This window comes from Crassostrea angulata, chromosome 1 (assembly GCF_025612915.1).
Source record: "Crassostrea angulata isolate pt1a10 chromosome 1, ASM2561291v2, whole genome shotgun sequence".
NCBI lineage: Eukaryota > Metazoa > Mollusca > Bivalvia > Ostreida > Ostreidae > Magallana > Magallana angulata.
The window spans coordinates 23,073,315-23,099,105 of record NC_069111.1 but is presented as its reverse complement, the minus strand read 5'-3'; the positions used below and the strand labels follow the sequence as shown (position 1 = coordinate 23,099,105).

Here is a 25,791-nt window from a genome sequence, read left to right as displayed (position 1 = left end):
TACACCAGCAGAATCAGTCTCCTTTCAAAGTTAGAAATATTGAAAGTTAATAAAGATAATTTCTCTTTGGGCAAACGAAAAAACAAACCAAAATGCATCACGGGAATGTTTAGAAAAGGAAACCGCTTGGTTTCGTCCCCCGAATGATTGGGGTTATTCAACCCGCATGCTATGCATCGATTGTAAAGAAAGCAGACTTAAGAAATATTAGCGAACAAAACGTACACATGTTTATTTGTATTTGTAATTTGTCTGATCATTTCGACCTTTATTTAACGTGGTGTCAAATTCGTAATACAACCATACCCGTCTCGTCGTCAGGGGAGGCGAAATAACGCGGTACCTTTTAATGTCGTTTGTTTTGTTAGCAAATTTTGTACGTATTTTTCTTCATTGGAATTTGGCATAATTGACGGGTAAAACTACTGCAATGTGTATTATTATACATATACTAAGCATAGCCATCGTTTAAATGCGTGCATAAAATTTGATATAAAATCGGACCAAGCAGCTTTAATTAATGGTTATGATACATACAGCGCAACCCCCTACCCCGAGAGAGAGAGAGAGAGAGAGAGAGAGAGAGAGAGAGAGAGAGAGAGAGAGAGAGACACAGAGAGAGAGAGAGGCCCGGCCCCCTGTTTGTAAGTGTGTAATTTTCCACTTTTAAATTTAATGGATATCTACCTAAATTTTTTTACTGTTTATTTTTTCATTTTATTCCTTTTTATTTAGTTCAAAATGTCCTATTGTGTATTTCCTCCCTACTCATATACTTACCTGCCTACTGTACATGCATGCACAATTAGCTTAAAAATGGATCGATATGACAGTAAAGCATGGCTCTTGCTGGTATATATTTTTATAATCTCTACATTACAAAAAATAAAAACAAATCATATGTCAATGAGGCAGGTATCGCAGTCTATACTGAAATAGCTCGGGACAGAGTATATTATCCACTCATTACAGATGATTGATCGAACTCTAAATTTATCGCGGGAAATATAGCGCGAGAGCACTGTGACGTCATACAGTACGAAGGTATGGAAGCATGTAACAAATCTTTTGAGTCTCGCCAAAGCATATGCGGTACTCAAAACGTGTCTTCAAACTTTAAGACACGTAAATTACGAGATAAAAGTCGGCCATTTTTGGCATAGCACCACGGGTGAAAACATTAGAGAGCATTATGGGACGTAGACAAAAAATTTGTTTGATGAACTGTAGGTTTAGCTCGTCCTTGGGTAAAATCTAAAATATATGAGCTATCGTTACATTTATGCGGCATTTTACAGTTTCATTTGGAATAAATAAATTCAACTTTTCACTGGCCTGCTCTTTTCGTGTGAAAAAAGAGAAGAAAATACAGATTACAATGTAAATGTGGCAACCTCATTTATGCACATACAAAAAAAAAAAAATAATAAAATTTATTTAAAAGTTTTATTTAGAATGACAGATTCTAAAATACACACAGGATGAGGATCTGATATTCAGTCTTACTGAAACGAGAATGAAAGGTAACTAAAGTACGTGACTTATTACATTGGCGGATCCAGAGGGGGGGGGGGGGGAGGGTCCGGGGGTCGGAACCCCCGTTTCTCTGGGACTTATGCTTATTTTTTTTTTTTTTTTGAAAACTTGTGATGCCTATTTAAAGGCAATTTTTCCCATCTATAATATAAATACTGTAATTATCTCAAAGAAATGCTTTTAAAATTTCTTTTTTAAAGAATTTCTTGCAAAATACCATAATTTACATGCATTTCTTATATGAAAAAACCTAATGATCTTTTTTATCGAAAAAAAGTACTCCCCTTCAGCATCCGGTGTTCACTTCCATAAGTAAACATGTGGAAAATAAAAAAAAACTACATAAACTTAAACAGTATTGCTAAAAACACAGATTTATGCTAGCTACCTTTATTGCCACATGAAACACAAAAGAAAGCCTGTTTTTGTTTTGTTTCATTCAATAGTCGGAAATTATGTTATAAAAATGCCGTGTAAAGGGTTAATATGTAAATCATTATGAAAATGCAAAACTTTTCAAAACTTTCCTAAATATGATCGCATCTGTACTAGTGCCGGACGATGTGGTGCGCCCTTTATGGGGACAGAGGTCACATCACGTTCCCTAGGACTACTATATTGTTTGTACAATTGCACTACACATGTTCCATCTATTCAGCAGATATCCCCATTTTTTGTCATATCCTATCATTTAGACCTTTATTTAAGAAAGCAATCGATAGACTATAACTATAACTCAACTAAACTTCCAAAAAAAATTCTTCCCTACCAAAATTTTCTTCCCTCCAAATCATGAAATTCCTAATCCGTGGGGGGGGGGGGGGGGGGGATATTCAATTTGACTACTCATTTCTTTTTTTTCATATCAATTTTTTACTAACTTCAAAAAAAGTTGGGGGGGGGCAACTCCATTATAATTCATTTTTTTATATGTAAATTTTAAAAAAATTGTTGCTGTGAGAAAAAGTGGGGGGGGGGGGGGGGGGGCAGGCCCCCCTGGCCCCCCTGCCCCCCCCCCCCCCCCGATGCTACGTGCCTGGACATCGTGAGACGCAACATTACAAAATTTAAAAATTTGATAAGTAGTAATACCAATTCTTCCTCCCCGCTTGAACTGGTAGTGTCGTCCATGTCGAACGGTACGCGTGCCACCGCCACGTGTTATTTAAAACATTGTTATCCAATAATAACAACTAAGTAATAACAAATAAGTCATAACACTTAAGAAGTAAGTCAATATGTCCTCCCAAGGCTCAAAACAATTAAGAAGTAAGTCAATGTCCTCCCAGGGCTGCCGTACTTTCGTAATATTTTTTTCGTCATCAAAAAATTTGACTCATTGCTTATGGGCTATTTAGCGTCATATTTTGACTGTTATATTAAAAATCGTGAAATTAAATAACTATTTTGAATAAGATCAAAAACTTAGTATTATCCTTTAAAATAGATGTCACTGCAATAAAATCGGCAAGTACATTACTGCCACATCGGTGCATTATCACGTGACAACTATAAATAGCTTACGTATATTCCTTTACATAAAAAGAGACAGAACAACACTACCCCGCGGTTTCCAAAATAAAATAAACATACCTAGTGAAGCCAAAACATCTCAGTTTAATCAAAACTGCTGCTAGAATCCTATGTTTTTCCTTATTAAAAAGTTATTCACCCGGATCTCGTAAAACCTTCCCAACTTTTATAAAGTTTGCACGGAAAACGGCAAATTGCATCAAAACAACACGCAACATGGGGTTTTAGCAGCACTTTTCAATTTAACCATTGATCAAACTAACGATACGTATAAAATTTCAAGTTCAATATATACGGAGTTGTGTTGTTCTAGTCGGATTTTATATCGTAAACAACGACAGAGGAAAGCCTGGCCAAGAAATAAAAGCAAATTTACATACCTTTTAGCGAATGATTCATAAAACTAACATATCCCCCAGTATTTTTATGTTCAGTTCTCAATAAATCACACCACAATACTTTATTCGAGTTCTTAGATTAGTTATATTTTGAATGTGTTTACAATGCTTTCTGATCAAATTCACACGACATTCAACTTTTAGTAATGACGTCATCATTGTGTAAATCTACGTAATAAAAACTAATCTCTGGAAAAAAAATTGTCTTCAGTATTTTTTATTTGTTTTTGGTCTACGTTTCGTTACTAAGATATTTGAATATGTACATAATAACTAAGATTTCTGATTTCATTGAATTACATGTAACTCAGATTCCATACTGTATGCTTCCTTAACACCCCCGCGTTCTCAACGAGTTCCATACACAGGTCGAGAGTTGGAAAAATTCACTAAATTCACTAAATATTCACTAAGTTTGACACAATCTCAGAGATTAATACTACTAGTTAAAGCTCAAATATATATACATACACAGATAAATGGTTTTCGGAATCTATCTCGATCTGTTTACTGTGGGCCGTCGGAGCTAGCACCCAGAGGTCGTTAAGACTGAACACCGCTCGTAAATAGAAATTCAAGTAACTGCTGCATAGTTTTGAAAAAAATAATTATGATAAAAAAAATCCAGTTTCAAAATAGATTTAAAAAATAATTAAAGAAAACTTGTACCTTTTCTTAAAGGGTTATTTTAAATCGATACACAAACGTTAAGAAGTATAAATGATTATGTAATTACTTGTTTATGAAAGGTTTAAGATAAATGCTTCTTGTGTGAATAGTTAATTAAATGTACACTGCTCAAATAGCTTTTCGAATTACTTATTGATTAGGCCAATGGAAAAAAAACTGTTTCAGTGAAACTAGTTTATAGCAAAAGTAAAGGTACATACTTCACGAGGAGAAGGATGGCGATTTTATCAAGTACATTCATTTTACGTATTTTTATAGTTGCTCTCTTATCCCTTAAAAGTAAGTAAAAATTACTTCTTCTTTTTTTTTTATCTCTGAGACTCTGACTATAAAAAAAGTTTATTCCATGAATAGAAGGATACTAATATATTTGTGAAGGATATACTTTGGAAAAAAACAAATAATCAATGTATTAATCTTGAGATAAGATTACAAAGGCAAATTCAGTAATCTATGTGATCGACATAAACTATATTAATTTTGTTTAAAAACAATACGAGTATCTACAGTGCGTGGGTAACTAATCTGTTCACCTTAACGTCAAGATCTTGTAAATAAAAGGTGCCAACAGGTTTATGAAATTCAAGATATAAGATCTTTTAATAATGCTTCATAACAATATTTTTGTTTCATAAGGTGTACCAGGGCTTAAATTTTTGGTAAACACAACGAAAAAGCATGTTTTAAACAACCATTTTCAATAAAATATGAAGGAACAATTTAATTCTGGTTGTAACGCGCTTTCTGCTTGGCTAAAAAATTATTTTATATCGTATAAAGAATGTTGCCTACGTCATAATAAGACTAACGTCAAAAAACGGTTTATAAAGCGTAAACTGCCCCATTGCCAAACCATTTTATATCGTATAAAACAAATAAATATTGAATTCATTCCTTAATTGAATATAGATATTACTTTTTCCGTGATGAAATGTAGAATGTCAAAATATTGTTTTATTTTCTACATAATTCCTTAAAAGCCGTAAAATACAGGAAAAGATTAATCAAATCAATTATGACGTCATAATGGTTTTAGCACCAAAAAGACACTCTGAAATCATTTACTAGATCTTGACCTTAAAATCCCGTATTACGTCAATAATAATGAAAAAATGACATCATAGCAATATACAATCAAATCAATTATGACGTCACAATAGAGTTAGCGCATCATCGCATCACGTCATTTGCCGTTGTGTTATGTTATTCGTTTTCCCGCGGCGTTCATGCGATAACGTGAAAAAAAACCCCATAATTTTTAGAGTAGAGTTTGAAATGCTTAAGTCACGTAATCCGTCGAAAAATAGGTCGTTTTAATCATTGATTTGTAGATTTTGTGACTGTGCATAACTTGAATTTGGGGTATTCGCGGGTTTGATAAGGCAACTCTCAGCGATCGATTGAGTAAAAATTCCTCTGATCGATATGACGTCAAAATAAGCAGCATGATGTCATATTTTACCCAGAAACATGTCAATTTTAACTTTATCTCTGGTTTAAATTATAAGAACTACAGGTGTAAAATTTCTCTAGAAACTCTTCTAACTGAAAATATCTTCGATTTTTCTGTATTACGTATAATTATCATTGATGACGTCACAAGCATGTTAAATAGAGATCAATGTCGGGAGACAAATCATCGAAATGCAGTGTAAACAATGCCGAAATAAGACTTATTTAAAACAGATACCCAAGAATAAGATTGGTGTCAGTGGGCATGGGATATAAGTAGGATAATACAGGCATGGATATTTTGTTTTAGTGCTGCTAGAGTCCTCTGCTTCTTTGTTGTAAATGAAAAAACGTAACATTAGTATCTTCAGTGAAATTGAAGAAGTTGAGGGGGTTTCTTTATATAATGACAATATTTATTATATGCGATTAACAATAGGATTCTAGCAGTAATACTAAAAAACATGAACTAATTGCCGATCGAATTATTGTATCAAACATACAAATAAACTTCGGGGTATTGTAACACTTTTTAATTTTTAGTTAAGGTAAAAAAGTGATATATTTTTAACTGTCAGGTGATACCATGGCACGGCAGTTTCAAAGATCGAGTCGATTCCGAAGTAAAAAAATAATATCTTGGTGAACACATTCACTTGGTATTGATATTCAGCACTGTTTTCATAAAAAATAAACAGTTTTTAAATTGATCATCATTATTTTGACGGTCTTTAAACTCGGAGTTGCCTTAACTTACCCGCGTACCGGTAATTGTGTGGCCCTATTTAATTTGTGTACCTAATTTTGTATACCTAATTAATTTTTATACATACAGAATGTTTTGGACCCAACATTTGTATAACGGCGTATTTACCACCCGCTACTTTTAATGAGTACCATGAATACGGATTTTCTAGTTTAATTGATTGTACACGTTTATTGTAATCTGTTTTTTAAACACCTACTTGTTATTTTCCGTTATTCAAGTTGATAAGAGACAAATAATGACATTTCTAATCATTGATTGTAATTTTTTTTTTGGGGGGGGGATGGGTTGGGGTTGGGGGTTCTAAAACAATTTTTCTTCTCTCGCATTTCATACAATGTGCATGAACAGTAAATTTTTAACTGTAAACGTTGGTTTGCCTTTTTCAAACGTAAATGTAAGTAATAAACAGCAATATTAAAAAGTTTACCATGATATGAACTTGGTTAGTACGTGATCAAATCTTCTAGATCTGAGGAGCCTTTCGGGTTTCACAGGATTTGATCTCGTGACCAACGAAGTTCATAACCTAGTGAACTTTTGAACTCGCTGTTTATTTCTTAAATATATATACATGTACCCGGTACATGTACTTGAAAACATTTTAAATCAGTGGTGGTTACCTGTACGAGTTCATGTAACAGATACCCCATCAGACCTCCCTTTATTTTTAGATATGAATTTTGAAGCAATAAACTAAAAGAAATTTAATTTTCAAATATTTACGCTCATAAGTTTAAACATTTTCCTACATCTTTATAAGGAGATCAATATACCGGTAGTCTAAAAATAACCTAAGCCATGCATCCAACTGTCTTAATTGAAAGGTGTGTATTTTAAAAATAAAGTGTTATTAAAAACAAACTGTAAAGCAAATGGAAAATGTCAACAATGCCGTTTGTTAATTAGTAAAGTATATGTACTGTTGTAAGAAATATGGAAAGTCAACTCCTAAAAATAATGTACTTGCTCAATACTTATATACAGTAACACGCACTTAAAGTGAACACGCTTATAATGAACTGACGCTCCTCGTGTAAACAAATTGTGAAGCTAACGGATATAACGAATGAAGCAAAACAGCCGTCTCTGGTCCTTCTTTATAAGCGTGTTTTGCTTTATGGTGAATATCATAGAAACATAAAATTAGACGTTCCATTTGTAGTATATGACACGTTACAAGTGTATAACGTTTTTTAACAATTAGATCATTTAAAAATAACTGAATTTAAAATAAAATTATGATTGTGTAAAGCGGTTTTCATGTAGGTATATAATTTATTTTTCTTGAAAAAATAACACGATGTATGCATCATTAATTTTAATTTCCAACAAACCTTAAGAACAATAATTTAACCGCTGATATATATATATATATATATATATATATATATATATATATATATATATATATATATATTTATATATATATATATATATATATATATATATATATATATATATATATATATATATATATATATATATATATATTCACTACACTCTCAATAACAGATCCCATGCTCTGTATCCGAGCACCATGGTTGAGTACTTGGCAAACCTTCACACAAAACCAACCCAGTCCGACCGTCATCCCCCACCCCCTCAACGAGTACCCCGCCAAAGTGGACGTGCAGATCCGTGTGACCGAAGGCTCACAGCAGCAGATATTTTCTGGGATTGGTTCGTGTCAGCGTGATGATGATGATCCCAATCCTTATGGGGGGATTGTTTACATCTATAACCATCAAGAAGTGAAGCTCTACACCCCTATCATCTCCAATACTCCTTCCAGTAACCAGGACGGCGTGTTTGCTTACACTGGTAAGAAATTTTGCATATTTTCTGTTGGTTTTATCTCCCTTTTTCATTTAGATATTTGAATGGGATTTGATCACGTGACCAACCCGTATTTATATCCCAATATAAATCCAAAATGATACCTTATTTCTTATATATGTGCCAATTCAAGCAATCCCTTTTTTGATAATCACTAATATCATATAAGACAATAATTAACGTTAAGGATTACGTTTAATCAGGGTTTGAGATGTTAACAAATATTTTTACAAAGTTCAATATCTGAAGTCCAAAGTTGTTTTAAAAGCACAAAATAACAACGTTATTAACAAATATAGCTATTGATATCCATGATTTGTTTATTTGAGGAAGATTTGCTCCGAAAAAAGTAGATTAAAATTTAAACAGAGGAAATAATTTTTTCATTTTCTTATTTTCTCTTAAAAACTTTTTGTTGCATTGTAATTGCAAAAGTTAAGTTTTTATGTGTTTTTTCATATCATTTTACATATTTTATGGTTGTATTTACTCGTCTATCAATTTATATCACTGGCTGGCGCGCGATTGGAAAAATCTTTAAAATTCATAGAATCGATCCAAGATAAAATTTCTCGTGATCATTTACCTTATATAATGTTAATGGCAACATAATACAGACAATAAAAACAGTTTTAGGCAATCGATGGTTTGGAGCTCCTATCAGTCGGTTTTTTGTAAAACTCGATCAAAAATTGGTACAATTTTAGAAATTGATAGAGGAAATTCGGACTAAATTAAACTTAAGATATGAGCTTAAAACGATTCATTCAAATATAAAATTAGTAAAGCTATTCGTATTTTATCATTTTCAAATATACAAATTGTTTTATTATTTTTAATAATTAAAAAATAAAGAAAACCTTGAAAATGGTGGACAATTTTGACAAATTATGACATTTTTTTCAAAAAACATTTAGAGGTCACTAGCAGAAAAAGTAGGTCATTGACCTAGTTATTTGAAAGTGAAAAATAGCACCACAATAATGGGGCTACAATGAACAATAAGTAGTTTTTCGTTCTTTTTTTTTTCGCCCTTGAGGAAATATCATATTCACGGACGCGCTTTCGCGCCGATCTCGGAAAAGGACGAATGTTATTGATGTACTTTCAGCCAATGAAAATGAAGAAAATTATTGTCTTATATCATATTTTAAACTATCGTTCGAAGCCAAATTCAACTACTCTTCTTATAGTAGGTGTACTTGCTCATTTTATTATATCTAAGGTGGAGCTGTGTTCAACGGACCATTTGCGGGTAAATACGCAACAGCTGACATCAGAGTGAGGGTTTGGAGAATGTGCGATTTCCCGCCAGCAAACTTTACGTCTGCAAATGTTTACACTGTGTCTACTTCAGGTGAAAGAGTTGTCAATCTGATATTGATATTAACAGCTCATTTAAACAATACATTACAGTAACAATATAAATTGATATATCTATTTGCGTCAACACCTTTCGATATATTGTGATGACTATTGGTTTTGTTGGGTGGTTTTTTTTATTCCCCTCTCTGGTTATTTTTTCAAGATTTAGAAAACAAATATTTCCTCCTTTTTCTTTTTTTAAACAAATATAACTTTCTTTTCTACAGCACATAACTACTGATTTTGATTTTGGTATTTCGTTTTTGTGGAAGGCATTTATATATGATTGTATCGCCACAGAAAAAAAAAACACTAGTACTTTGTCTATTCTACTAATAAATTGTACGTTGTTATTATATGAAAAAGAAATTGCTCTAACTTAAAATAATCTAATACTCAGATTAACTTTAATAATCAAAGAATTAATTGATACTTTGTGTCACCCTTATTTACGGATGTAAAATCTTTGGTGTAACCAAGAAATCTAGGAAAATGGAATGAACTGGTTCGAAAGTTATGCATAGCCTTATCTTTTGTCCGAAACGATGCGATGCAACTTTATTCTTGTAATGAAAAATGAGGGACTTTTTTTCATCGTTTGTATTTTACAGGCTCTTCTTACACTGATATACCACACAACATTGGATATTATCCAGATCTAATTGTTGTACAATTAAAACTGCCAAATGGCTTTGTTTCTGAAGCACAAGGTACCTCTCTCTCTCTCTCTCTCTCTCTCTCTCTCTCTCTCTCTCGCGCGCGCGCGCGCGCGCGCGCGCGGTTTGAATAATTAAGTAAACGATTTATTTTATATACAATACAAGGTGCAGTATTTAAGGAACAAGCCGTTTATTCCTATAACATTGTATGTGGAGTAATAATGGCATATGATAGCAGCAACATTCGTCTTTGGCCAGCGACTAATGGTATTGGGTCTGGGCAATGTAAGTTTTTTATCCTTTGCATGCGTTTTTAGCTATGTTGTAAAAATTAAAGTGGTATGGGACACCTCCTTATTGTCACGTACTTCCTATCGAGATTTTGTTGGGAAAGATACTAGTCTTATAAAATTATGCTTAATTTTATTGTTTAATAAAATGAAGCATAATTTTATAAGTATTTTTTCCACGAAAGTGTAACCTAACAGGGTAGCTCATTGGTTGGAGCACACACAACGAGTCTGTAGGTAATCCCGCTGAGGCTTTTATGATTTTAATCCTTCCAAAACTTTTTAAAACATACCCCATTTATATTTGTGTCTGTGTGAAATATTGTATTTTGATTGTAATGTACTTTTATCAACATTAATATCGTCAGGCGTCCCACACCAACTTAAAACGCTGTGAAATGTGTCTACAATATTCGTTGAGTTATACGCAAGTTACATAGCTTAAGGTCAAGACCTAGTAAATGATTCCAGACTGACTTTTTGGTGCTAGAAACATTATGACGTCATAATTGATTTTATGTATTTTACGGGTTTAAAGGAATTATGAGGAAAATAAAACAATATTTTGACATTCTATATTCAATCACGGACAAAGGTACCTATATTCGATTTGACATCATTGTAAAGAGGAGGTCAAGAGCTTGTTTAATGCCGTTTTTGGACGAGACTGTAGGCATTCTTGATATATTTCATCAGTCAAAAATGGACAAAACTCGGAGATTTGTTACTTTTATCCCTCATATTTCATAGAAAATGGTTGTTTAAAACGTGATTTTACATAGTGTTTACCAAAAATTTAAGCCCCGGTACACCCTATATGAAACAAAGATATTGTTATGAAGCATCATTAAAAGAATTTATATCTTGATTTTCATAAACCTGTAGGCATCTTTCATTTACTAGATCTGGACCTTAAGGTCTTATAACTGCAGTATCTTTCCACACACTTTACATGCAAGACTATGTCGAATGTAAATATACGCTCTTCAAAGCAATATGAGCTGCAATTTTCATGCTGAATTTTTTTTCGAAGATGTTATTTTCTTCTAAAATGACAAATATACCACCGTTCTTAAATTTTTGCTAGCCTTATTTTTGTGGAAACAGCCGTTTAGAAGCCTCAATTGAAGCAAAATTGAATTATTGTCGTCCTGTACAAAAATTGATCTACTATAAATTCCTTAGAAGAGAAATTTTTTCTTACAAAAATTAATGATTTTTTTCAAATCTTATTTATCATAAAAGTTAAAGTTACATAAAAATAAATTCGAAAAAATACAGCTAATATTGCTTTAAAAGTAAGACATTCAGAATAATAAAATAAATACTGTAAATTCTTTATTTTACGCGAGTACTTCATTCCGATGTTTTATATCAAATTGCAAGAAATAAAATCGAGATCACCAATTTTTTGTTAAAATTTCCTATAATCTAAAATTGTCAATAAAATAAAAGCGATATTTGAAAATACGCAAGAGTTGCCTCTTGCGATTTTACGCGGAAAATAATTCCTCGCGTTGCGTTATCTACAGAAGTGCCTGTTTGGGAGGGTAACAGTATACAGTTGTTGACTTGGGTCGACGGCAACAGTTGATCTGTCGGACCGGCTCGCAAACTGTTGCCCAAGGCCCAAGGTTCCAGTTCCAGCCCAACAGTCAAAATGCTGAATTTTTTTTCGTATAGAGTTATATAGCAACTGTTTTACAGGGGTATAACATTCAAAATTTATATCCCTCAAAAAACATTTTCAATCCCCGCTTCGTTCGCCTCGACTGACAATGGTTTTCTCGGGATGTCAATTTCAACCGTTACCCTCCCAAACAGGCACTATTTATATAAGGTCATGGGGATTCATGGGGGTATGAAGGTAGTGACATTGCAGAAAAATTACATAATACGCGTTATGGAATTTTTTCCTGAAGTGATCGCTACGTTCTTAGCCCTCATAAATAATAGAAAGCATCTATTGTTTAAATTAACATCCTTCGTTGAATTGATTGTAAAAGGTAATAAAAGCAACTAAATTATTGTTAATGTACATCAGTACGTTGGATTAAAAAAATAGCCAAATCGTATATTTCACCCGGTGGATAAACTGGTTTGAACTTGAATGCGTAGATCCAGGTCTTATCAGTTTCAATAATGTGAATTACAATCAATTCCGCAAAAAAAAATGTAAAAAAAAAACCCAGAGGAAATTATTCTTAGTGGATGTAGATAAAATACAGATATAAAAAATATTCATTGTATCAAGCTTTGGGCAAATTACATTGTAAAGTAATGCATTGCTATTACCAATACTTTTTGAAAGTCAATAAAAGGAAAAAATACGGAAATGTTTTATATATGAAACTCTCTCTCTTTAACATCAATATCAGGTTCACATCTAATTAATGATAAATACCATATTTTTGTTTGTTTTATGATTATCAAAGTTTCATAGGTTTTATCTTCTATTGTTAATGAACACAGCCAAGAGAAGGGGAATGGGGGTGAAAAGCACTTCCAATAAAAATAATAAATTGTTTTGATGCTAGTTTACACATTACACTGGACACTGTGAAAAAAAAATACCACCGTGAAACTCCCAAATAAAAGGTTTTAGTCTCTTTGTGTATAAGGACTTACAATTTAAAAAATTTGTTTTTTCCCAGCTATATTTATTTTTAAACCTCATCGACAGTTACCGTTGTCAAAATACTGAACTAATTCTTGACTACAGCTTTAGAGAACGTTCATTGACGATGCAAAGTCCCAGAATTAATTTGAATTTCAAAGATTTTGGTCAAAGTCATTACAAACACGTTATTGAATTCTTGATTCAGATGGAGTATTTTGTGTCTCGGATGGATGGAGTACTACTGAATCAGCATATACATATTCATCCGCCGATGTCTATGTGCAAGCATGGAAATTCAGCATTTCGGACATTCTGTTCACTCAGACGGACACAAGAGGTTCGGGAATATCTGTTTCTTCTACCATCACTCTGCCACAGCCATTTAATATAGATAACCACATATTTCTTGTGCAGGTATGTAGTGATTAAAGCGCATTTCATGATTGCAATGAAAATACCAAAGAAGATGTGTGGATAAGGCTTGTAAATACATATACATGTACACGGAAAAGATACTATTTCAAAAATGAAAATTTCAATTAATCTGATTGTAATTACATATACACGGAAAAGATACTAGCTAAAAAATTAAAATTTCAATTAATCTGATATATATATATATATATATATATATATATATATATATATATATATATATATATATATATATATATATATATTATTTTTTATTATTCAAAACAATATATGTATATATATTTGTTACATCATTGATTTAATCTTCAAATATGTGCAATATTTGGAATACGTAGATTCAAACAGGCGTGTACGTATCGAACCTCCAAAAAGTGTCATTTTTTAGACTTCAGGGCCTTTTCTTTCATAGAATGGTCTGTGCTCCATATGTTTCTCATACTCTAAATAAGGTCTAATTGAAAACAAACCGATTTCAGTAAGCAAAAATGTGGAAAGATGCACTATATATTAAATATATCATTTTGTATCCCATCAATTAAGGGTCCTCCACACAGCAAGAAAATGTTCTGTGTACAGAGTAGGACATCGAATATTGGATATATAACTGTTTTATTACAGTGCTTTAAAATCGCTATGTTGTGACGTACTGTCATAAAAAAGTAGAAGTCACGGGGTTTCGAGGATCCTTAAACGTTTTGAAAAAGTTATAAAGTCCGTAAACTTGTCACACATAGTATTCAAACAGCGTACTTTGTTTGGTTTGAAATGTCTCAATGGTTAGAGCACTAGACATAATTTAAACCTTATATACCTAGGGTTTTTATGCCGTGTGTTCGATGCCATCAAATTTGAAATTAAAGCAATATTTTTTTTTCTAATCGTTAGATCAATTTACTAGAATATAGTCAGAAATTGTGCTTTTGCAAACTTGTATTATAAATAAATATATTTGAATATATCTAAAATAAATTTCAAAGTTGTACGTATTTTACGATTACAACAAATGGGCATTTGCGTTATCTCATCCCAATCTTCTTTATTGCCTGACCCGCCAGAAAGAAATATTTAAAAATGGAACATTGTTTCATTCAAGTCACAAGCTGTGGACGGAAGCTATATCAACTACATTTTTGAGGGGGCAGGGTCAGCGCTTAGTGACGGCTCGGCTTTCTTCGCGAGAATGGGTGCTGTGGTGTACTCGTACAATCAGAACGAAATCAATTTGTGGTACCCGGGTGCTGGAGACTACCTTATATTCATTGGTGGTACTTGGGGTTATGGAGCCCCTACACAGCAATCCACTACAGCCAGTGTGTCAGTCAAAGTCTTTAAAGCGGATTCAACATTGCCAGGTAGGTTAAGCGTAATAAATCAGGAGTTTCCATCGAAATTAAAGACATGATCATTAAAAAGCCTGATGATAATGTCCTTAAAAGAGCGAATTTTCTAAACATTGATGAATACAATAAAACAGACCATTACACAGAGAATATAGAAAAGTATAACCTCTTTTGTTTGAAAATATTGTCTCTCACATTGATATTTAACCTTTATAAAATAATAAATTGCCTTAAATTTTTAAATAAGATATTTTTGGCCTTAATTGTAATTATCTAGTTAAAGAAATGGATTTTTTTAAACATATCAGCTACAAAACTTTTTTTATCACCTCAACACAGAACTTTTCGTCAGAAGGAGTTATCTAAAAAAAAATTACAATGCATTATAGGTAATCCTGTTATTTTATATACCTCCTATGATGAAATTTTCTTTTGTTGTATATAAACGAATAATTTTCATCCGAAAAAGTATTATCTCTTTAGTTTCTTTTAACAAAAACTGGTTGAATATTTGGTTATAACAGTTTGAGTTTTGGCAAACATGCAGTTCGAATATTGTTATATGTATTCACTATTTCAATAAATAAATCGCATTAAAACCGGATGATAATTTATTATCTTACACCAATTTCATGTGATAAAAAACAATGGCATGATTTCTTCATAATTCATATAACAGTTATCATACATTGCGAAAATAAACTATATACAGAGATGACATTATGATATGAATTTAAAAAAATTTGCAATTCCGTATGAACCAACAACGAATAAGGTATTAATGTTGTTTAATGATCAAGTATAGCTATTCATGAAGTAATCACCTTGTTGAATTAATCTTTCATTTGTTGTCAACCTGCTAGGATGCGGATGTTCCAATTGTTCATCGGACTGGAATACCCTTACCACCACATGTAAGTAACAGAAACACACTAACCACCTCATGTAAGTACCAAACACACATTTACCACCACATGCAAGTACTAGGAATTAATACTAGTAACCACCACATGTAAGTACCAAACACACATTTACCACCACATGTAAGTACCAGAAACACACTAACAACCACATGTAAGTACCAGGAACACACTAACCACCACATGTTAGTACCAGTAATACTCTAACAACCACATTTTAGTACAAGGAACTCACTAACCACCACATGTAAGTACCAAACACACATTTACCACCACATTTAAGTACCAAGAACACACTAGCCACCCATACAAGTACTAGGAACACAACAAGAACCGCATGTGAGTACTTCAAAGAGAACAACAATTCCGTTTATTTGCTAGGAAAACACCTACAACTCCATGTAAGTGCTAGGAACACACTAACCACCATATTTAAATACTAAAATGCCAAATGTTCTTAATTCCCATTAATCAAATCTGATTTGCATATTGACAAAAATGTACATGTACTTATGCCTCTAACGTGATATTGCATGTTGAATAAAACATTTTGTGTGTCGATTAAATGAACAACAGAGACAAACTTCAGGATTGTGTCAAAGCCATTATATATTCTTAAAAGTTTAACCAATTTTAATACAGTATATATGGTGGTTTTTTAAAAGGTGTAACAAGTCCCCCAGATGATATCGCGAACGCCTACAAATTGTTCTCTTATAACACCACTGTATATACTTGCATGCCTGGCTACCAATCAAATGGAGGGAAAAGTGTCATTGCTTACACAGGGACTCAATGGGAGCAAACGGACTTCAACTGTACAGGTAAGCAATGCCTTGTATGCGTACAGGCACACTTACACATATGCATAAATCCCTCCAAAAGTACCAGTTATAGTGTTAAAGTCAACATGTATATACCCTTTAGTCGTAGAATAATTGACAGCTTATTTTTTTTCTCACTAACGTCATTGTACTGATTTCGAAGCTTTGTCTAATTATGAACATTCATTCACAATGAAACCAAATAGGAACAAATTCAAGCACTCGTGATAAGCTCGGGGATATGAATAGTATCCCGGCCCCTATCTCTGCCCTATCTCTGATTATCCGTCAGCCATATTAGTATTTAATTTCTACGCTTACGCTTACACATTTCCTATACGTGTAATAAAAAAATGAGAACACTATTCTTGCTTATGTGTATTCATTCGATTCACACGCCCTAAAATTTTACAATGGATGAAAAAACTTATAGAAAGGATTAAGAAAATATGACAACTTCTTATTTAAAATGCTGGTTAAACAAACAAAAAACGAAATATATATATATATATATATATATATATATATATATATATATATATATATATATATATATATATACTTAAATAAATAAAACAGAATGCGACAGTCCAAATTAAATAAATTGTTTACTGTTAGCGCTTTCAGCCATGTCGGCTCTTCAGACAGTTATACAAAATTAAAAACGTTGTTTGTAACGTTGTCAATGACGTCGTGTTTTTAAAGTTCATTATGACGTCACAATGTACATCAAGGTAGCGATGGCGTGAACTTTATCAACGCCGTTAAGCAATGCATAGACGTATAATACAATACATATAGAAATTATATATATGATAAATCTATTTTCGATTAAGTTTCGGGTTAAATATTTTAATAAAATAGTCCTCTTTTGTGGTTCGGGCGATTTCATTTGAATTCCACATTTTGTAAAACGGAAATATTTTAAATGTTCCCTTTCCGCACTTCGCAAAATGTTCCGAACATGGAGTGTTTCTCACTGTTTCGTCCTTTATTTGTTGTTTGTGGACTCTCACTCGGGCGTTGAGCTGGTTAGTCTGGCCAATATAATTTTCTCCACATGTTGGACAAGTCGCACAATATATCAAATTAGACGATTTGCAGTTCATTGGGGCATTAGGTTTTAAAATTTGGCCGCTTTTTAATATTATTCCTTCTCCCTCCTGTATAAGGTCACATGTTCCACATCGGGGGTCGCCGCACTTTTTGATGGAAATAGTATTGCTGGACGAGAACTTTGCTTTGGAGAGAATTTTCCTCAGATTCGGCGCTTGTCGTCTGCTGTTTATGATAGATGATTGGTTTAACAGTTTTTTCATATTTTCTGATTGTTCTAATATTGGAAAAAAACGTTTTGCTGATTTAAAAATATTATGGTTACACGGATTATGTGTAGTTACAAACGGAATTTTCTCATCTTGTTTCTCCTCCTTAAGGCGGGTCCTTCTAAGTTGTGCTAAAGGAATATCCATAGCCCGGTTAATTCCGTCATTAATAAGTTCCACGGGGTAATTCTGTCGTCTAAGGTGTTGTTTTAACTCTTGAAGCCTTTGTAGGCGAAGAGAAGGGTGAGTCACAATAGTACATACACGCCGTGCCATGTTGTATGGAATATTCCTTTTTGTGTGAGACGGATGGCATGAATGAAAATCCAAGTATTGATGGGAATCTGTTTCTTTGCTAAATAAATCGGTAATGATATTCTCGCCGTCTTTGATAATAAGAATATCTAAGAATGGGAGTTTCTCACGATGGACGTCTATAGTGAATTTTATCGAGGCCTGCAGTTCATTTAAGATAGAATGAAATTTTATAAGATCCTCTTCCGTTTTGGTCCAAAAGATGAAACAGTCATCAAGGTATCTTTTCCAGTTCTCTTTAATGTATAGCGTAAAATCGGCATCAAAGATATCCGGCAATATACTATAAAGTTTTTCTTCAAGGTACCCCATTACAAGTGAGGCATACGTAGGGGCAACTTTTGTGCCCATGGCAGTACCTTTTATCTGTAGGTAATTTTCATCATCAAAGAGGAAAGTGTTATTTTCTAGTACAAGTTTTAGTCCGGCTAAGATGAACTCTTTTGAAAATCTACCATCTATTTGATCTGGATGCTTGTCCAACCAATATTGAATTGCCTCTAATCCTAAATTATGAGGAATATTAGTATATAGGCTGCTTACATCAAATGTAACAAGGATCGTGTCTCCTGGTACTGTTTCTGGGATGTAGTTCAGAAAATCCATATCATCACGAACGTAACTTGTCACTTTGGTGCATAGCGGTTTCAAAATGATATCCAGCATATTGCTTAACCGTTGTGTGCTAGATGCGGGTCCTGCTATGATAGGCCTCAGTTTTAGATCATTTGGTCTAGGGAGTTTGATATAAGTAGAGTTACATTTTTTGACGTTTTCTTGGATATTTTTACATTTGTGGATTTTAGGCAAACCATAAAAATTACTAGATTTAACCTCATATTTAGTCAGATATTCAATTTCATTATCCGTTAGATTGTCTTGGTACTTTCTGGTAAGTTTTTCTATTTTGAGCATGGTTCGCCGATCTTCATTCTGTTCCAGTTTTGTGTAAAACTGATGATCTTGAAGTTGAGAAAGTGACATTTCTTTGTAATGGTCTCTATCCATTATGACTATAGCCCCTCCTTTATCGGCGTTTTTAATTATAATTGATGGGTCATTTTTCAAGGTTTGCATTGCTTGATATTGTTTGTGGGAAATATTAGACTTAACAATTTTATCTGTCACGTTGGAGTTCGCAGTGTTGCGAAGACATGAAATATAATCCTCCAGATGTTTATCTCTATTTAACGGTGGTTTGAACCCCTTATTGTTTTTAACAAGAGATATGTCATTGTTATTTTCATTTTGAAAAAACTCTTTTAAACGTAATTTTCGACAAAATTCTTCCGTGTCCGTGACAACATCAACCTTGTCCGACTTTGGTGTTGGTGTGAATTTTAAACCATGCTCTAGAAGTTGTATTTCACCAGTGTTTAAGTCTCTTTGCGAAAGGTTGATGATTTTAGGCTCTGTTGGAATTGTGCAATCAATGTTTTCCCGACTGTTTATTGTTTTTTCCGCTTCGTTTGTGACCGGCGTTGTCCTAAAAAAGAATTCTCCGGATTTTGTCGTGATATTTGTGAAGAGTTTCCCGAATGAGCTCTTTGAGTCCAATTCTGTCCCGAGGAAGAATTCCTGGAATTATGATACGGTCCTTTTCTGTAGTTCCTCCAAGGTTTGTTTTGATGTTGTGGTCGTCTTTCCCTAGAAACAAATCTCCATCCATTTGGTAGTCAAATGAAATTCCCAATACAAATGTGCAGGAATTAATTAATTAAGTGCACAACTTAGAAGGACCCGCCTTAAGGAGGAGAAACAAGATGAGAAAATTCCGTTTGTAACTACACATAATCCGTGTAACCATAATATTTTTAAATCAGCAAAACGTTTTTTTCCAATATTAGAACAATCAGAAAATATGAAAAAACTGTTAAACCAATCATCTATCATAAACAGCAGACGACAAGCGCCGAATCTGAGGAAAATTCTCTCCAAAGCAAAGTTCTCGTCCAGCAATACTATTTCCATCAAAAAGTGCGGCGACCCCCGATGTGGAACATGTGACCTTATACAGGAGGGAGAAGGAATAATATTAAAAAGCGGCCAAATTTTAAAACCTAATGCCCCAATGAACTGCAAATCGTCTAATTTGATATATTGTGCGACTTGTCCAACATGTGGAGAAAATTATATTGGCCAGACTAACCAGCTCAACGCCCGAGTGAGAGTCCACAAACAACAAATAAAGGACGAAACAGTGAGAAACACTCCATGTTCGGAACATTTTGCGAAGTGCGGAAAGGGAACATTTAAAATATTTCCGTTTTACAAAATGTGGAATTCAAATGAAATCGCCCGAACCACAAAAGAGGACTATTTTATTAAAATATTTAACCCGAAACTTAATCGAAAATAGATTTATCATATATATAATTTCTATATGTATTGTATTATACGTCTATGCATTGCTTAACGGCGTTGATAAAGTTCACGCCATCGCTACCTTGATGTACATTGTGACGTCATAATGAACTTTAAAAACACGACGTCATTGACAACGTTACAAACAACGTTTTTAATTTTGTATAACTGTCTGAAGAGCCGACATGGCTGAAAGCGCTAACAGTAAACAATTTATTTAATTTGGACTGTCGCATTCTGTTTTATTTATTTAAGTATTTTTTGCTGTACCAAGGCTTTATTTATCTACATATATATATATATATATATATATATATATATATATATATATATATATATATATATATATAAATTCTTCATTTTCCTGTGTCGCTCTGTTAAATATCGCACATGCGCAAACATACTCTGCAGTATATCGTCTTTATATGTAGAAACTGATGACAATACATTGTAATATTTTAAACGTTGTGTCGGGGACTACAATATAATGCAAATTTTATTACAAAAATATAGTACACAGACAGCAGGTGATTAGAAACGCTTATTTGGACATTCGGTTCAGGTGAGCTAAAAATGGAAATCTTGCACATGTACATATTTTTCAATGATTGGCGAAGGGTGCATTACTTATAGGTGATCTCTACAGAATTTGCACTACATTTATTCATGTAATATATATATTGTAATATATATTTTTCTCTCTTAAGTTTATCCATTGATAGAAACTAATGACCTTGTACGTATTATATATAATTATGTGTCTAAAATAACTCACATTCATGTTACTATGATTAATTTGTGATAGTTATTGAAACGCTCTACATACATGTACGCCTCTTAACATTGGATAGTTGTGCTTTTCTCCTCACAGTTCTGACACAATGTTTGTTTGAAATGTTTACGTTATGTTTTTCAAAAGTTGCATCAAGGTAAAGTTAACTTAACATAAGATTATTTCAAAAAATGAATTCATTGTATTAAACTGGTTCCGCATTTTTTACTACATATTTTGTGTTTTCTTTTTATTAGTAGTATCGACTGCCTGTGTGTTTACCACTAACACAATAATATACAACATCACAACTTTACAAGAAAGAGTAGACGACCTGAAAAAGAATCTCACAATTGATACCAGAAACACGAGTGCGTACCGCCGATCCTTGACATGCGCATCCGACCCCCGACCAAGCGCCGCACATGTCGGTTATCTAGGGATCTGTATCCTCAGTGTTACTGGCGGATTGCTTCTTTGTGCTGATCTGTCACGTTTGGCGAAATCAGACGAAAATGAGCACTACTACGATTATTGAACTATTTTGTATCACTACAGGACTGGTTGGTCGTGGTCCCCTTTTAATCTTCTTGGGATGAAGAGCTCAATATTATAATATATTGTAATCCCAAAGTAGAATATAGTGTTATAAAAAGGTCTTTGTATATTAGGTGTGCCCATACTTTAACAATAAAATGTAAAATTTAAAATCCAGCAGATTAGATACATGTAATTTTATAATCGCTTTTCTTCTCATGCTTATAGTAAAAGGGAAAATAAATTACTACTTGATGGAATTGAAATTGAAATTAAAAGCGACCGCAAAATCAAAAAAGGCCTACACGTTACCACGAGTCCACGCATTTCACAAAAAATAGTACGTCTTTTCAATATATGTTGTTATAAATATGGTTGTATTAGAAAAGTCACTAATTGAAATATTTGTCTAATTTTCAGTACGAAGTCCACGTTAAACCAAAATTAATTCAATGTAAACTTTTACAAAACCTGTAGAACATTATTTTACTCGGATTTCGTTGGTTTTAAGTGTTTAAAATAGTCAAAAACCAACTTTAATTTTTATTGCATACTAATTATTTTCCTATATATAAATATATCCCTAACAAAACCTAAAGATTTAAATGAAGTAGTGTAGGACAATTAAGACTCTTTAGTCTTTAAACATGGTAATAGTGTGATTTGTCTTCTTTGAAAACATTTCTGATGTTTGCAAAAGCTCTATATTGTAGCCGAAAAATGGAAAAAGGCGGTATACCTCTTTAATCTTTCATCTGACATATTTAATGTGTCATCCAGCATCCTTCGATTGAAATATGATTTTTATGTTAAACTCTGTTATGCGTACCTATACCATGAATTTGAAAGCTTATATACATCAGAAATTAATTAAGTAATTAAGCAGTATTGTAAGCCAAACATATCGCAAGATCTACATTGACATGTACAAGTGTATCAATTGCACATGGCATTTTAGCAAGATGCCAACATTGCTTTCTTTATTGTCGAAGTCTGTTGCATTCGCGCATGCGAGGTCATCCTATAAATTATGTGTTTGTGTTTTAATTTATAAATAATTTATGTTCGGTTGAACTAGATAAGATAAGATGTTTATTTGGTACTTAAAGGCCATTGCCCACTGTACATTTAGGCATCATATCTATATGCAACATAAACATGTTATATACATAATGTAGATACATAGAAAATTTGAAACAGGAGCAATACTGTATTGTTTTAACATAGATTGTCATAGAGTTAGCATTTCTTGTCTTATTGACAGACCTTTTTTTAATAAAAATTGCTGTACATTTGATGACATTTTGGTCATTGCTGTTAAAAAGATGGTAAATACAAATTGGAACATCTTTTCTGAATGATGGACAGTGAAACAAAAAATTTCTTCTTTTAAAAGTCCTCCAACATTGGACAGTGAAATACAAAAGTGTACTTCATTTTCAATTTGTCTTAAATTACAAAGTTGACATAATCTATCCACACTATCAATTCCCTCAAATCTACCCTCTTCAATGCGTAATTTGTGTAAGGAACACCTAAACGAGGCTAATGCCTGTTTTAAGGGGTAGCTTAGAAATGAGAGGTAACTCTTACATGCAAGTTGTTTTTTAAACATCACATAGAAAGCACACTTTTGTGAATTGTCTAACTTTGAGTTCCATTCCTGTAGGGCACAGTCTTTCACCCTTTGGTTCAATTCTGACATAAAGACCTTTAAATCTCCTGGGCCACCACTTAACCAAACGTCCCCAAAGCCGTAGTGATTTAAAACTGATTTCAATTAAGATACCCAGTTTGGAGTTGAACGATTGCTGCACAAATCCAAATTATAAAGCATCTCGAAACACTGTCTTGGATATCTTGAAGTTTCCATTTTTTGTATTTTCAGCCAGTATAGTCTTCCACATTCTCCTCTAGCCATTATATTGGTGGCTTTTTGCTTATTCCCAATATCCATTTGCAAAAGTCATTCTGTACAGCTTCAATCTCTTCGTTGATATCAGTTCCCCAGACTTCTGCTCCATATGTTAGAATAGGAACGATAATGCTGTCAAAAAGTTTAAAACACACCTTAGGATAACGGTGATTCGGGATTTTCAAGGAATGTTTTAACATATTTAATGCTTTTCGTGCCTGTAGTGCCAGTGACTTACAGCATTGGGTCCATTTCAGTCGGCAGGAAAATGTGGTACCAAGGTACTTGTAGTAAGACTCAACATCCATAGGTTTCCCGTTTTTGTGCCTGCAACTACTCCACCTCTCTTGAAAACCACTACTTTTGATTTCTACATATTTACTGTTAGGTTCCACTTCAGACAGTCCTTTTGTAGTACGTTTATTTTCTTTTGTAGTCAGTGTCTGATATCATAAGAAGATCATCAGCAAACAGGAGGGCGGTTATATCCGATATTTGTTCTGTAATATAGATTCATTCACACTGAGAGTTACGTAACATTTCAATAAATTCATTTATGTACATTGAAAAAAGCCATGAGTTTAAAATACATCCTTGACGAACACCGACATTACATGTAAAATATTCAGTAATTTTGTTTCCAATTTTAACACAACTTAACACACGGTGATAAATAGACTGTAATATTGTGATCATCTTACCATTTCGTCACGGATATTCCACAACTGACAATATTTTTGTTCTACAATCTATAGTGCAGAAATACATTACAAAAAAACGAGGGAAGATCTATTGTGTCTTTATAGATTTCTCCAAAGCATTTGACTCTATCAATCGTAAAAAACTATTTTATTGTTAGGTTGAACTGGTAAATATGAACATAAATATATTTATAAAGGTTACAGAAAACACGTGTGCCCTTAGAGATCCTGTGATGATGTTTCAGCAGACACGCATGTGAGGGGGAGTGGTGTAAAATAAAAAATAATATTGTTTTTAACTTTAACATTAAAATACGAGTTCATGGCAATACGCACTCCCCCCCCCCCCCCCCATCCCCCCACACACACACAGATAAGGATTGTGAAGATTAGTCTTTATTTATTTTGCTTGTCAATATTTCGGATAAGTTTTACATGCCTTCAATGTATGTAAAACTCTAATGTCTTGATTATTGGATTTGTAGGAGTTAATTTTTTTTGACATGAATATATAGTACTAATAATTTTGAAACAGTGTGAAGTGACTCCTTTATTCTGTTGAACAATGATGCTGAAATAGATGATATAACAGTCTTTCATAGTTTGCAAAGTCAACGTTTTTTGTTGGCGTTCATTTTAAGCGATGCAGACGTACCATTTTACATAATTCTTGTAAAGAGTAAATGTAAAGTAAGTAATTGTAAGCTAGATTCACTTGTGAAGTAAGTCAATAGGCACCGTTCTCCATGCCATCCCGGGCATTGGTAACGAGTAGAATATTTCTGTCATCATTGACATAATTCTTTGAACGTTCGGGGCTTTAAGAATTGGTGGCATCCAAATTAATTTTTCATGGAAACATCTATAATAACATTTAAAATTATATTTCAATTTGTCATTAAGTCATTCTCTTTGACAATAGCGTTTTTACCCAATGGAAAGACATTCGGTGCATGATTAATCTTAAAGCTAACTTTCAGAGTTGTATAATAATGAGATATTTTACAAGGTTGCTTCTCCTAAAATTAACGCTTATTGATGTCATTGTAACATCAATGTATACGTAGACCATCTTGCTGCTAAACTGTCCGGAAATAAGGACACTCAATTACAACGAATTCTAAATAACAATGGCAAACTATTTTATATTATAATTAAAAAGAATCAAGAAATGTTTACCACCAGTTTCCTTATC

General features: G+C 33.0%; 1 protein-coding gene across 1 annotated transcript; it reads left to right on the top strand.

Annotated features, from left to right (window-relative positions):
- The first annotated feature begins 4,336 nt into the window (after positions 1 to 4,336).
- On the top strand, positions 4,337 to 23,731 carry LOC128162218 (uncharacterized). Its single transcript, XM_052825397.1, has 10 exons — positions 4,337 to 4,436; positions 7,891 to 8,199; positions 9,440 to 9,571; positions 10,191 to 10,289; positions 10,404 to 10,523; positions 13,354 to 13,562; positions 14,677 to 14,935; positions 15,787 to 15,837; positions 16,509 to 16,667; positions 21,701 to 23,731. The coding sequence occupies exons 1-10, from the start codon at positions 4,373 to 4,375 to the stop codon at positions 21,979 to 21,981; spliced, it is 1,683 nt and encodes a 560-aa protein (XP_052681357.1). The 5' UTR covers positions 4,337 to 4,372; the 3' UTR covers positions 21,982 to 23,731.
- Positions 23,732 to 25,791: the final 2,060 nt, after the last annotated feature.

Excerpts from the sequence above, each read along its gene's own strand:
- LOC128162218 (XM_052825397.1), top strand. The coding sequence starts at position 4,373 with ATGGCGATTTTATCAAGTACATTCATTTTACGTATTTTTATAGTTGCT. Across the intron at positions 10,524-13,353 it reads TGGTATTGGGTCTGGGCAAT|ATGGAGTATTTTGTGTCTCG; the intron begins GTAAGTTTTTTA and ends TTCTTGATTCAG. Across the intron at positions 13,563-14,676 it reads ACCACATATTTCTTGTGCAG|TCACAAGCTGTGGACGGAAG; the intron begins GTATGTAGTGAT and ends GTTTCATTCAAG.